The sequence below is a fragment of the Dermochelys coriacea genome, chromosome 1, assembly GCF_009764565.3.
Source record: "Dermochelys coriacea isolate rDerCor1 chromosome 1, rDerCor1.pri.v4, whole genome shotgun sequence".
Taxonomy (NCBI): domain Eukaryota; kingdom Metazoa; phylum Chordata; order Testudines; family Dermochelyidae; genus Dermochelys; species Dermochelys coriacea.
The window spans coordinates 186,671,473-186,684,512 of record NC_050068.2 but is presented as its reverse complement, the minus strand read 5'-3'; the positions used below and the strand labels follow the sequence as shown (position 1 = coordinate 186,684,512).

The 13,040-nt window shown below is 44.8% G+C and overlaps 1 protein-coding gene across 8 annotated transcripts in view; it reads left to right on the top strand.

Moving 5' to 3' along the window:
* Positions 1 to 446: 446 nt before the first annotated feature.
* The window catches only part of ILDR2 (immunoglobulin like domain containing receptor 2), a 49,109-nt gene continuing 36,515 nt past the window's right edge, over positions 447 to 13,040 (top strand). For 3 of the 8 annotated variants that reach the window (XM_043509947.1, XM_038387672.2, XM_038387670.2), the window contains exon 1: positions 649 to 1,051. In XM_043509947.1, coding sequence (XP_043365882.1) covers positions 1,006 to 1,051 — 46 coding nt within the window. In that variant the 5' untranslated portion in view covers positions 649 to 1,005. Of the gene's footprint in view, positions 1,052 to 13,040 lie in introns of all 8 variants that reach the window. The other 5 variants (XM_043509933.1, XM_038387673.2, XM_038387675.2 and 2 more) reach the window with 5 other exon arrangements.

The following is a 13,040-nucleotide window of genomic DNA, read 5'->3' as shown; positions in this document are numbered from 1 at the left end:
AAATGTGCCTGATTGTTTGCAGACCTTTTTTGAAAACCAAACCAGCGTCTACCTTAAAATCTACCTTCAATTGGTGGCAGCCAACTTACATCTGTCTCTGTGTATGGGAAGATAGCTGAATGAAACAACAGCTTTCTTACGGATGTCCAGCTGGCATGTTACTGAATTTTATTTATTTTAGAGTCTACTTAAGTTTGGAAGTTAGCACATTTCAATTACACACATACAGACCATACAACATTGTGTGTGTGCGCTCCTCTGTTCTAGTCATACACACATAATGCTGTTTGCATGCTCCTCTGTTCTAGCTCTGTTCACACATACACAATGCTGTGCCTCTCCATGGTGTGTAGGCAGGCACAATGCTCCTTGATTCCTGTTATATACACATGCATTTTGTGCTGCTCAGTTCTATTTTCATGCATGCATTCTCTGCCCCTTAGATCTAGTTTGTCGCACACACACAGCCTCTCTCCTCAGCTTGCTCTTCTCTGTCTCTCACCCACTGTCTCGCTCCCTACCACTAGACACTAGATTGCTCAGTGGTGAACTCTTTTTTGCTCCTAGACAGCTTCAATGGACAGCCATGTGATTTAGAAACTCAGTTACCACAGGAGCCTGCAGTACGGGGGGGGGTGGTAAAAGGAGGAGGAGTGGAGCAAAAAGAAAAAAAAGAGCTTTCCTTCTGTTTGGGCTCAGTCTGTTGAAATTCAGCTTGCTAAGCAGAGGTTTCCAATCTCATCTGAGATTGATCTGGAGGTCACTGGGGGAGTGGAAACCTGGGACCTAAAAGTACCTTTCCTTTCGTCCCCAACACAGTGGTAGCTTCCATTCAGAAGTCTCTCCGATTCACACACTGGGTGGCTGCTGAGCCCCGCAGATAACGGTGAAGGGAACACTTAGGTGCCAGTTGATTCGTACCAGGAGGGCTCTTGATTTTTCTTTGTGGTTCCAGTTTTTTCTCCCCCTGTCTGTCTTTCTTTTCTGCATGGAAAGACAAGGACGATGGATGGATTCTTGGTAGGATGGATCGTTCTGCTGTGGGTAACAGGTAAGCCTTTGCCTACCACAAAGATGAATAACTTTTTGGATTCCATAGGGTGCCGCTTGTGTCTTTGCCTGGAGCCTGTGTGTGAAAGTCCTTGGCGACGCGGTGCAGTGGTGGGGGGAGGATTACATCTTGTGATGATGTGAGTGAGAGACATGCAGAGAAATGCAGGGTGAATGTGTGTTTGTCTCAGTTAGCAAAGTCTGGTGTGTTGTTTATCAGGGTCATGGAAGTTAGAGGCAGGAATGCATTGTTAGGTCACAGCAGTGCTGCTCCCTGCCAGCATTCCCTCTTTTACATATTCCGTCCCACCCCTAGCCTTCTCCCTCCCAATTTCAACATGGAATTCAAATGCAGCTGGGCTTTGGGTGTCGGGTGTTGAGGACGAATCAGGAAAATGGGGGTGATCACCTCCCGCTGGGAGGAAGGAGAAACCTGGGGGAGTCCTCACTGATATTTTCACAGTGGTTTGTATTCTTTGGCCAAAATCCAAGGTTTGAGAAGTCCCGTGGGGGCCTACAGGAGGTGATAGAGGTGAGAGTGATCTGGCAATATCTATGGGGAGAAGGCTTCTGATATCCTGAAAGCCCCACTGCATGCCTCCAAAAGACAGTGTTCACAGAGATTTGGGGCTTAAGGGTTAGACAGTGGTCCTAACACTGAAATGGTGCATGGCTAATGGGTCAGGGTGGCAGCTCTCTGCCTTCCAGGTGAGTGGGCCAGGGAGGTATTGCTCTCTTTCTGTTTCTTCCTGGCTAGGGGGCATCAGTTGCTCCCCACTTCCTCCTTCCCCTCAGGTTGGTATTGCTTCTGCTGCATCCCTCTCCCCTCCTCACTTTGAGCTGAGAGAATAAGAGGGAGATTGCTCCCTACCAGACAGTGTCAGATTGAGAAATTCCCTCTGAGGTTCCCTGTCTGGTAACTTTGGTCTGATGTGTCTGGCTGGGACCAGAGCAACACTCAGGCACTTCTGTCCTAGGGTGCTGAGGATGGTGCCACTGCGGATGACTGTTAACTGGGATGAGCAGGAATTGGGGTGTTTGGTGGCGAAGGATCGCCTCAGGGGGTTGGTGTGTGGGAGTATGAAAGGGAGGTACTGGGCCTGGGGGAGGAGACAGTGTGAACCCAGAGGAACAGATTGTCCTTGGCTGCTTCCCAGCAGACATGCCCACACTAGGGCCAGGAACAATTGTAGGAACTTTGGCAGTACACACCAGTCCAAAAGGGTGTGAAGGAGGCAAGGCTGCATCCACCTTCTGCACTGGTTCACAGAGGGGGCCAGGCCTGGTGTAGGGAGCACCCAAAGATGGGGCAGCCGGCATGTTTCCCCAGTGAACTGGGGAGGGACTATGACTGTGCAAGCCCTCTCCCAGCTTCACATGGGATGGGTGGCTCTTGCTTGTCCTCCTCAGGGAAGTGCTCAGTTGGCACAGTCTAGCCTACATAGAGCCAGTGGGAAACAGAACCTGAGAGCAATGGGGGAACGGGGCTCGAGAAGGGGCAGGGGAATGGGCAAGGGGAGAAACAGATAAAGAACAGACTGAAAATGGGGCTAGGAGCGAAGGCTAGTCAGGGAAGGAAAGGAGAAGGGAGAAACAGCAAGATGAGACTAACCGAATAGTCACATAACAAGCCATGAAAAAATAGCAGCCCCTTGTCAGTCACAGGGAGACGGTGCTGCCTCTGAAGGAGCCAGTGCAGGGAAAGGCAACTGCAGGAGCAGTAGGGAAAGGCCACCGTTGCCTGACCTAATCAGGGAAACTGAAGTAAAAAGAAAGACAAGAAAATTAGGTCAGAGAGAGAGGAGTCACATTTTTTTAATTTAAAATGCTTCTAGGTGGTTTCTGGTTTTCCAAAGTTTTCCCATGAAAGGGTCCTCAGACTTCCCACTACTACCCAGATTCATGATTCAGACAGCAAAATCAGCTTCACCTTACATCACCTCTGTCTCCCATAGCCTCCTATCTTCCCTCCCTTCCCCCTCCTTTTTCATTCTGAGTCACTTTAGTGCCAGTGCTTCCTACAGCTCCCTACCACGTCTCCATTGCATCAGTTGGGGCTCAGGCAGCTTCCAATCCTCCCCCTCCCCCTCTCTGGCTGCTGCCATAGTTTAACATTTCAATATGTGGGTTTAGAGCTCCTGCACTTCCAAAATTACCACTACACTAGTGCCTGTCTGCTTACAGTGGAGTACTTAAATCTGGCCCCACCATGCCCTGTCTAAAGGAGCCCCGACCTGGTAGTTAACAACATGGTATTAAATTTCCTCCCTTCTAGAAGAGCTTCCTATCTGGGCACGATCTGCTGGCTAACACCATGGAATAGATACATTTCCCCTTTCTAAAGGACCTGCAGATCAGGATATTCCAGCTGCTACCGTAAGAGTTTGCTGATATTTTTTCCTTCTCAAGGAGCTCCAGATCAGGACATTCCCAATGATCTAACACTGGGCCATTGACAAGTTCCCTTTTTTAAAGGAGCTTTTAAAGGGCACTGACTGCAGTTTGGAGCAAGTAAGACTGGTATGAAACAAGAGTTACTACTGCAGTAAGACAGCCTTCCCAGCTTGTCTGGTGCTTGATTTTCAGGATGTTACTGATTGGCGATGACTGCCAGTAGACAAAGGCCTTAAAACAGGCAACAGGTTAGCAGTTGCTGAGTGTGCCGATGGATATGAGGGCATCCTTTGTTGCTAAGAGAAAAGGAGTACTTGTGGCACCTTAGAGACTAACAAATTTATTAGAGCATAAGCTTTCGTGAGCTACAGCTCACTTCATCGGATGCATCCGATGAAGTGAGCTGTAGCTCACGAAAGCTTATGCTCTAATAAATTTGTTAGTCTCTAAGGTGCCACAAGTACTCCTTTTCTTTTTGCGAATACAGACTAACACGGCTGCTACTCTGAAATTTGTTGCTAAGCTCGACTCTGTGAATGAGTTTAATATCAGCTTTCTTCTCTCCTGCCGTCCATCCACTGTCTCCCAGTGCTTGTTCAGGTCCTCTGTGTCTCCTCTCAGTGGGGAGAAAGCAAAGGGATGTGTGTGAGAGTGTGTGGAGGAGAGAGACTCACTGATTGACAAACATGGATGCAGGCTTTAGTTCTCCCCACTGGCCAAGCGGAGGAATTAAAGGTCTGTATCAAGATAATGAATTCCAATTCAGCCAAATCAGCAAATTCATTCTCTGGAAAAAGAGAGTGGGAGTGGGGGAAGGAGAGAGAAGGGCAAAAGAAAGAGGGGGTGAGACAGAGAGGAAGCAGAGAGACAAACATAAGAGAGAAACAGATTCTCGCCCCCTCTACTCTCCACCTCCTTCCTTTAGGTGGGCTGAGAAATTTCAAATCAGTACTCACAGTTCCTTTCCTCCCAGCAGCTAATTCCTCTCTGTCCTTTGTTTGCCTTTCATTTTCGGCCCCTGCATTTATCTTTTGTTTGGTTCTGTGCATTGTGATTTCTTACTGCAATTTCAAAAAATCCTGTGTCAATTCCAGTGGGTTTGGTTGGCTTTTTCCTCCCCCCTAAGTGCCTGACAGCTGGTGTTTTAGTGACAGCACTGAAAGAATAAAGTTTCTTGTTTATTCTTTGACTGAAGGTGGTACTGAGGATATTCTCCCCACATTCTGGAAGGACAAGTACAATTTGTTGAACACCTGTGAGCTCATTAGCAAAGTTTGGCCCAGGGACTGTAAACCGGTTGGCTGTCACTGGGTTATGGAGTTAGCATCCTGCAGTCAGATTTGTTTCTTTTATTATTTTAAGTGAATTTGGTGCCGGTGAAAGGTGCAGCCTTGGAGACTGAGGTCCTCCATTGATCTATGGAACAGGCATGACATAGGCAGCAGCAGAGCAAAGGGACTACGTCTAGGAGGGCGTCCAAACTAAGTACTTGATCTTCAGCTCCCTGTAAGATCATGGCACTGCTGTCCCTTAATGCTACCCTACAAGGACAGTGGAGGATTCACCTAACATGGAGGAATCCTTGGATGGTATAAAGCCACTATTAGCTGGCTTTACTTTCTCCGCTTCTCCAACTCCAACTGGGTGGGTGTGCTACGGCTCCTTGAGAGTGGGCAGTGCTGGATTGGCCCCAAGGGAACTGCTCTAGCTGCTGTAAGTTAGAGCAGCACTCTAGCCAGCTTTGCCTTCCCCCACTCAGCTGTGCCAAGCATGAGCTAGGTGCAGCTGGGTACTGACCTGTGTGCGTTTTCTTACCTATTATTCCCAGCAGGTTGCATGTGAGTAGTGCTAGCACTGATGGATGTACTAATGCACTTAAGAACTCAGTCAGAATAGCAGTCATGGATGGCCATTCAGTTCTAGGGCTCCTGGTTGGGACTGACATTTATTGGCAATTCTGAAAGTGGTTTCTGTGATGTAGGGTTGCCAACATTGTATTTCAAAAATAAGGGACTGTTTTCTTAGCACCCTCGCCTCTCCCTCTTCCCGATATTATTATTATCATTATTAGTATCATAAGCACCACTCATCTACATTCACCAAAGGTATTTCTTGCTCCTTTTTGCAGCACTCAGCAACTCCCAATCTTGCTGCACAGAGAAGAAAAAATAAAGGACATCCCTTGTAATAAATGACTGTTGGCAACCCTACTGTGATGGTGAGCTGAGACCACATAGCAGATGCCATGAAACTATTATAAGATGGTAGTGACTTTCAGTCAGTAATGGGATGGGTGATATTTGATCTCGTGAGTAAAACTGTATTAAAGTTTCACTTGAACATATACCCATGGGTTTGAGGAATATAACAAAGGGGCAGCAGTGTGAAGTTGTTAGGAGTGAATGTCATGTGATCCGGAGAGTTTAATGAGGTGGGTGGGTTATTGATGAGAGGGTGACCTCTGATGGATCCCTGACTCTTGTAAAAGGCCTGGGGTAATCCTGAACATTGCAGGGATTGTTCAAGCTCGTGCTGCAGTGCAGCCCACCAGTGAAGTCAGGAGCATGGAGTATCCATGGAGCCACATCAGAGTGAATGGGAAAGATCAAGGAAAAGGCCAGTGTCTACTGCCATTTGTTAGGTTGAAGAATCAAGATTAGATTCTAGGCCAAATGTTTTCATAGTGGGGATCCATGGCCTGGGACTCATGGTTTACACAGTTTGTGCCTTCTTCTTCCCATTTTCCTTCTTTTTCTTTTGAGTTTAGTGGTGATTTGGCTGTGGCTCTCGCTTTGTCCATGGAATAGGTATAGCAGCAGTACATGCTTCCCCACACTACTCCACCAATGTACCTCAGATCTGGCCTGGAAGATCACCTCTAGAGCTAAAAGTATTGTTCAGTCTCTATGACCTATTCAAACTTTGGTCTCTTGCTAACTAACAAGGTTGACACTTATTGCCCATAGTAAGGACACCAGTCCACTGGGCATGGACTGAGGCCACAGTTCATTTCCCCTAAGTCACTTACCAGCCATCAATCAGATAGTAATGACTTTTGGAAGGTTCTTAATTGGACTGGATTCAAACCAGCAATCAAGAGGTGAAAGTCTCTATATGACATTCCAAATCCCTTTACTTATGTACTCACTGGCTCTCATCTTCTTTACTCATGGAATTTTAGGGCCAGAAGGGACCATCGTGCTCATCTAGTCTGATTGCAGGCCATAGAAACTCACCCACTCACTCACCTGTAATACATCTCTAGCCTCTGGCTGAGTTACTGAAGGCCTCAAGTCATGATTTAAAGATGTCAAGTTACAGAGAATTCACCATTTACACTAGTTCAAACCAGTAAGTGACCCATGCCCCAGGCTGCAGAGGAAGGTGAAAAAAAACCCCAGGGTCTTTGTCAAGCTGACCTGGGAAAAAATTCTTCCTAACTCCAAATATGGTGGTCAGTTACCAGATACCTAGGAAAAAATTCTTCTAGTAACTCAGAGCCCTCCCCATCTAGTGTCTCATCTGCAGCCATTGAAGATATTTGCTACTGCCCAGTTGCAGGCCATATGCCATTGTAAGTAATCTCATTATACTATCCCCTCCATTAACGCTATCAAGCTCAGTCTTGAAACAAGTTAAGTTTTTTACCCCCACTGCTCCCTTGCGAGGCTGTTCTAGAACTTCGCTCCTCGGATGATTAGCAACTCTTATCTAATTTCAAATCTAAAGTTATTGATGGCCATTTGTTCTTGTGCCAACATGGGCCCTTACCTTAAATAAATCCTCTTCCTCCCTGGTGTTTATCCCTCTGATGTATTTGTAGAGAGCAATTATATCTCCCCCCAGCCTTCGTTCTGTTAGGCTAAATAAGCCAAGCTCCTTAAGTCTCCTCTCATAAGGTAGGTTTTCCATTCCTCTGAACATCCTAGTAGCTCTTCTCTGTACCAGTTCCAGTTTGAATTTATCTTTCTTAAACACGGGATACCAAAATTGCAAACATTATTCCAGATGAGGTCTCACCAGTGCCTTGTATAAAGGTAATAATGCTCCCCTATTTCTACTGGAAATACATCCTAATGCATCTTGGACTTACATTAGCCCTTTTCATGGCTCATAATCATTCTGCGATCAACCAATCCACCAAGGTCTTTCTTGTTGTCTGTTGCTTCAAAATGAATTGTCCCCTACTTATAGCAAAAATTCTTATTGTTGGTCCCTAAATGCATGATCTTGCACTTTGCACTATTAAATTTCATCCCATTTCTATTACTCTAATTTTCAAGATTGTTCAAATCTTCTTACATGATATTCTAATATTCTATATTCTAATATCCATGGTCCTCCTCTGTGTTGGCAATACCTCCCAACTTTACGCTATCTGCAAATTTTATTTGCTCACTCCCACTTTTTGTGCCAAGGTCAGTAATGACAATGTTAAATAAAATTGGTCCCAAGACTGATCTTTGAGGAACTCCACTAGTAATCTCCCTTCCACCTGACAGTTCACCTTTCAGCATGACCCATTGTCGTCTCCCCTTCAACCAGTTCCTTAACCACCTTTTGAATCTCATATTCATCTGCATCTTCTCCAATGTAACTAATATTTCCCATGTGGAGCTGTATCAAATGCTTTATTAAGATACAGGTTATCTTCTCAAAGAAAGAGCTCAGGTTGTCTGGCATAATCTGCCTTTTGTAACACCATGTTGTATATGATCCCAATTAATGTTTACCTCTATGTCCTTAACCACTTTCTCTTTCAAAATTTGTTGTAAGACCTTGCATACAGTTGAGATCAAACTAACAGGCCTATAATTTCCTAGTTCACTTTTTTCCTCTTTCTTAAATATAGTTACTATATTTGCAAACCTCCAGTCATAGGGTATGACAGATGCCTTAAAAATCCTTGCTGTTGAGCTTGCAATTTAATGTGCCAATTCCTTTAATATTGTTGGATGCAGATTATCCGGGCCCCTGATTTGGTCCCATTAAGCAGTTTGAGTTTGGCTTCCACCTTAGATATGGTAGTTTGTACTTCCATATCCTTTTTCCCATTATCCACCCTGCCACTGTCCATAAGCTCCTCATTACTATTATTACAAACGGAGGCAAAGTATTTGTTTAGGTGTTAGGACACACTGAGATTCTCTTTAATGTCCACGCCATCCTCAGTGCTTAGCGTCCTGCTTCCTCTTTCCTTGTTTTCTTTGTATTTATGTCTAAAGAACCATTTACTATTGGTTTGAATTTCCTTTGCAAGGTCCAACTCTGCTTGGCTTTTGGCAAGTCTCACATTTTCCCTATACTTTCTGACCTCCAAAAGGTAGCTTTCCTTGCTGATCCCTCCCTTCTTCCATTCCTTGTAGGCTTTCTCATAACCTCTTTGAGATGCTTGTTTTATCCAGTTTGGTCTGCATTTCTTCCCTACAAAATCCCCCTTTGCTTGGGAATGCAAGCTCCAGATAGTTTCTGCAGTTTTGACTTAAAATAATTTCAAGCCTCTGCCACCTTTGCATTCAGATCCTTAAGTGTTTCAGTCTAGTCCACTTCCCTAATTAATTCCCTTAATTTTGTAAAGTTTGCCCTTTGAAATCAAGGACCCTAGTTGCAGACTTATTTTTGTTTATCCTTCTATTTAGTTTAAACTGAATTAACTCATGCTCACTCAGACCAAGGCTGCCCTTTACAACCAGTTCTTCTATGAGATCCTCGCTACTTACCAACACCAAATCTAAAATGACATCACCTTTTGTTGGTTTGGTGACTATTTGATGAAGAAATCTGATGACTTTAACATACAGGAATACTGGGGCCTTACCATTATTAGTCGCAGTTGTCCTCCAGTCTGTACAGGGAAATTAAAGTTTCCCATAATCACACAATCCCCAGTAGTATTTATTTCATTAGAAATATTAAAGAGGTCTCTATCTATATCCAAATCAGATCTATAAGATTTGTAGCAGGCCCCAAGCACTATCCTAGTGGAGCCTCTGTTTCCTTTCTTCCCCAAAGTGATTTTGACCAAACAGATTCCATTTTATTCATTCCATCACATCCTCTGTTGTTCCTTTCTCCATTGTTGTATCCTCTCTTAATTGATTTTCCTCCTGCTCAATATTAGAATCTGGCATGGAGATTTCTTGAGCCTCTCCCCCAAATTACTAGTTTAAAGCTCTTTTAATCAGTGGTGCCAACCTCCTGGAAGTCTGTTTCCCCCTATTCACGCAGAGTCCATCCCATGAGAAACAGTCCTCTGTCTGTGAATGCCTCCCAGTGGTCGAACATCCCATAGCCTTCCTTATAGCACCATTGCCTGAGCCAGCTGTTGGTCATCATAAACGTTCATATACTCCACTTTCCTTCTCTCAGAACCCAGGTTCCTGGGCCTCCTGATTTAAATTTTTATAGAGATTTTCCTAAGCCGTTTAGTTCAGAGTCCAAGGACTCCTGATTTCATACATACATAATCATCTTTCTCTCATATGCACAAAGTTATGTAAAACCGAGGAATGCTGGTTCTATGGTTTCATAGCATTAGCCATACTAATCAGACAATTGGTGGTGTGGGCCCTATAAGTACCTTGACAGACCTCTGTGCATGGTCACCTGGTGACCTTAAGAATAAAGTTCATTTTATTCTTTAATCAGTTTGGACTAATCGCCTCTCTTACAATAAATGACTGCTAAACGGATGCAGCCAGGACCCTCTTAAATTCTACTGATGTGTTTGATTCAGACATTGCTTGCAAATGTAAGTGCCTCAGCTTACCTTTACATTATGTAATCACTTCCTGTAAATTTTCTTTAATCACTATTAAAGTGATTGGTTATCTCTTGTGTCTATTGCAGATTGCATAGTACAGGAGTGAGTACATGCAGTTCATAATTTAGAACCCTAGAGGGAGTTTAGAAAGGAATCAGCGGGAAAAGAGGAATACTGTACAGTATTGCAAGCCCCAAACATAGAAAAATTCATTCCCTCTCTAGACACAATCAGTTGCTCATGACTAAACCTTTCATCATTTTTAAAACCTCCATCATGTTTCTTTTTCCTCTTCTCTCTAAACAGCCCAGGTTTCTGTACTTCACCTTCATACACACATGAACTGCTTTCTGTCCTCATGATTCTTTCAAATTCAGCCACATTTCTTGGAGGTGAGGAAACTTAAACTGGTAGCTGCATCTGGATTATTGCTGCACCATTGATGTAGCCACCATCATGTTTTCACTGTGTTTTAATGGAACCTAGCAATCAGATATCTTTTTTTAGATGGCTACTGCTGAAGCAGAAGCAGCATAATCAGTGAACAGATTCAGACTTTTTAGCAAAAGAAATAACAGGTTCATAATTTCCCAGTTCCACACTCTGGGTGTGTGTGTGTGTGTGCATTAGGGCTTAACTAGAACTAGGATTTCCATTGCTCCAGCTTCTCAGCCTCAGATGCTACATTGCTCTTGCTGAATGTCATCACTGGACACTGAATCTTAAAGAATATCAAAAAGCAAGTGGATAAGAGAAGAGTTGGGATGTTGCATGGAAGATGCCAAGTTGCTCATCATCTGCTTCCTATACACTGTCTGATGGAAACAGAACCCCTATACTGTATTGTCCCACATATTCCCACTCTTTTTCCCCTATGTGGATCTTCAGAAGGGAATGCGGGTGGCTGATCAGATGAGTTTGCTAAAGCTCTGCTAATCATTTATTAAAGCAGTCCCTAGCTTGCCCAAGCCGTTAATCTCATTAACAGGAAAGTGGGCTGTGCAGGGAAGGGACTTTACCGAGTAGAATTCACTGAAAGTAACTGTTTGCTAAGCAAATACTTAGTTCACAAGGGAAAGATTTAAATACTCACCATGTCTGCAGAGTCACTGTTTTATCAGCTGAGCTGCAGCAAGATGATGGGTCATCTGGTCAGCTAATTTCACACACTGTGTTGGGTGCAGATAGCGTGGAGTCATGCATATTATTTCCTACGCAGTTTTGTTACAAAGCATGGGGATGGGGGAAGGTATTGAGAAAGGAAAATGGTGCCTTTACTCAGTAGGTGACAGGTTCAAATCCAGCCCAAGGCAGAAGTAGTTGCTATTTGTTACCTGTTCTCATGCGTTTTGGTATCCAAGTGAAATAAGTTGTGGGTCTCCATCCCAGTTCTTAGTGGACAAGTATCTCTGTCCCCCCAAACTGGCATTAATAGGCTTCTTTGTTGCAATCTCTTCACAATCCAGTGACTGAATTTGTTCTAGAGTAGCAGCCATGTTAGTCTGTATTTGCAAAAAGGAAAGGAGGACTTGTGGCACTTTAGAGACTAACAAATTTATTTGCGCATAAGCTTTCGTGAGCTACATGCATCCGATGAAGTGAGCTGTAGCTCACGAAAGCTTATGCTCAAATAAATGAATTGGTTCTGTACACTGTGCCTTGCTAACTTCTTCAGAAAGAAAAGGCACGTTAGTCCAAGACTCTTCATTCCCTAATCCCTTTGCTTCTGCTCCAAATTCTGAGATCTCTGCGTATTTTCTGCTTCTAACCCTTCAAACTGCCTCCTGCGGCTACATCCCTTCACACCTACCATGTCCCTGGCTGACTCTCTTTTATCTTTAACTGGTCTTTCCTCTGCTTTCATTGTCCTCTCTCTTCAAGCACACTCTTATTTCTCCATCTTAAAGAAACCTTCCTTCATTCTAATTTCATTCTATAACTACTACCCTAGCTCCCATCTCCAAGATCTTTGAGTACCCTTGCTGACTTCATTCTTCTCCATATCTCTCCTTGATTTCTTACAGTTTGGCTTCTACCCTCTTCACACTGTTAAATATACTATACCTTAATTGGGGTCACTAAAGACTACCTTCCAGCTAAATTTAACCCTTCTGTACCTTAGATCTCATTTCCTCTTACTCACCCTTACACTTCCTATGTTCATCCCAATGTTTTTCCTTCCTTTGCCTCCTTTTCCCCAAGTCATGGGCGGCAGGTGAACCGGACATTGGGGGAGGCTAGCCCCCGGCCCCTCCCCTTCTGCCTGAGGCCCCACCCTCTCCATCCCCTTCTGTCCCTCCTGGAGCCCAAAGCACCCTTACTGCGGCTGCCAGCCCCCGCCCCCAGTTCTGGGCCGCCTGAGCACCCCTAGAACCAGAGTGCTGGGTGAGTGGCCCCAGCACCCTAGCCCTGGAGCACTGCCCCCAGCCCGAGCCACGGAGTGCCATATGGGCAGCGTGGCCACAGCACCCCAACCCCAGAGCGCCTGGCAGGCAGCGCATGGGCAAGGCTACGCCAGGCTGTTTGGGGAGGCTCAGCCTCCCCCAGCCTATGATACCTGTCGCCCATGCCCCCAGTCATGCCATTAGCCCTTCTTCCATACTGCCCCTTGTGCCTGGAACACTCTCCCTGTTCTCTCTGTCTGTCAAGCACCCACTCTCTCTTTCAAATCCCTCTTTACAACCCATCTCTGCAATCAGTCCCTCCTGCTTTTCTCTAATCAGCAACAATATCCTAACCCTTCCTCTCCTGAAATGTTGTCATATGTCTTTGGGCTTATCTACATCAGAAAGCTTTGCCACTTTAACTATACCAGTAAAGTTAAAATGGCAGC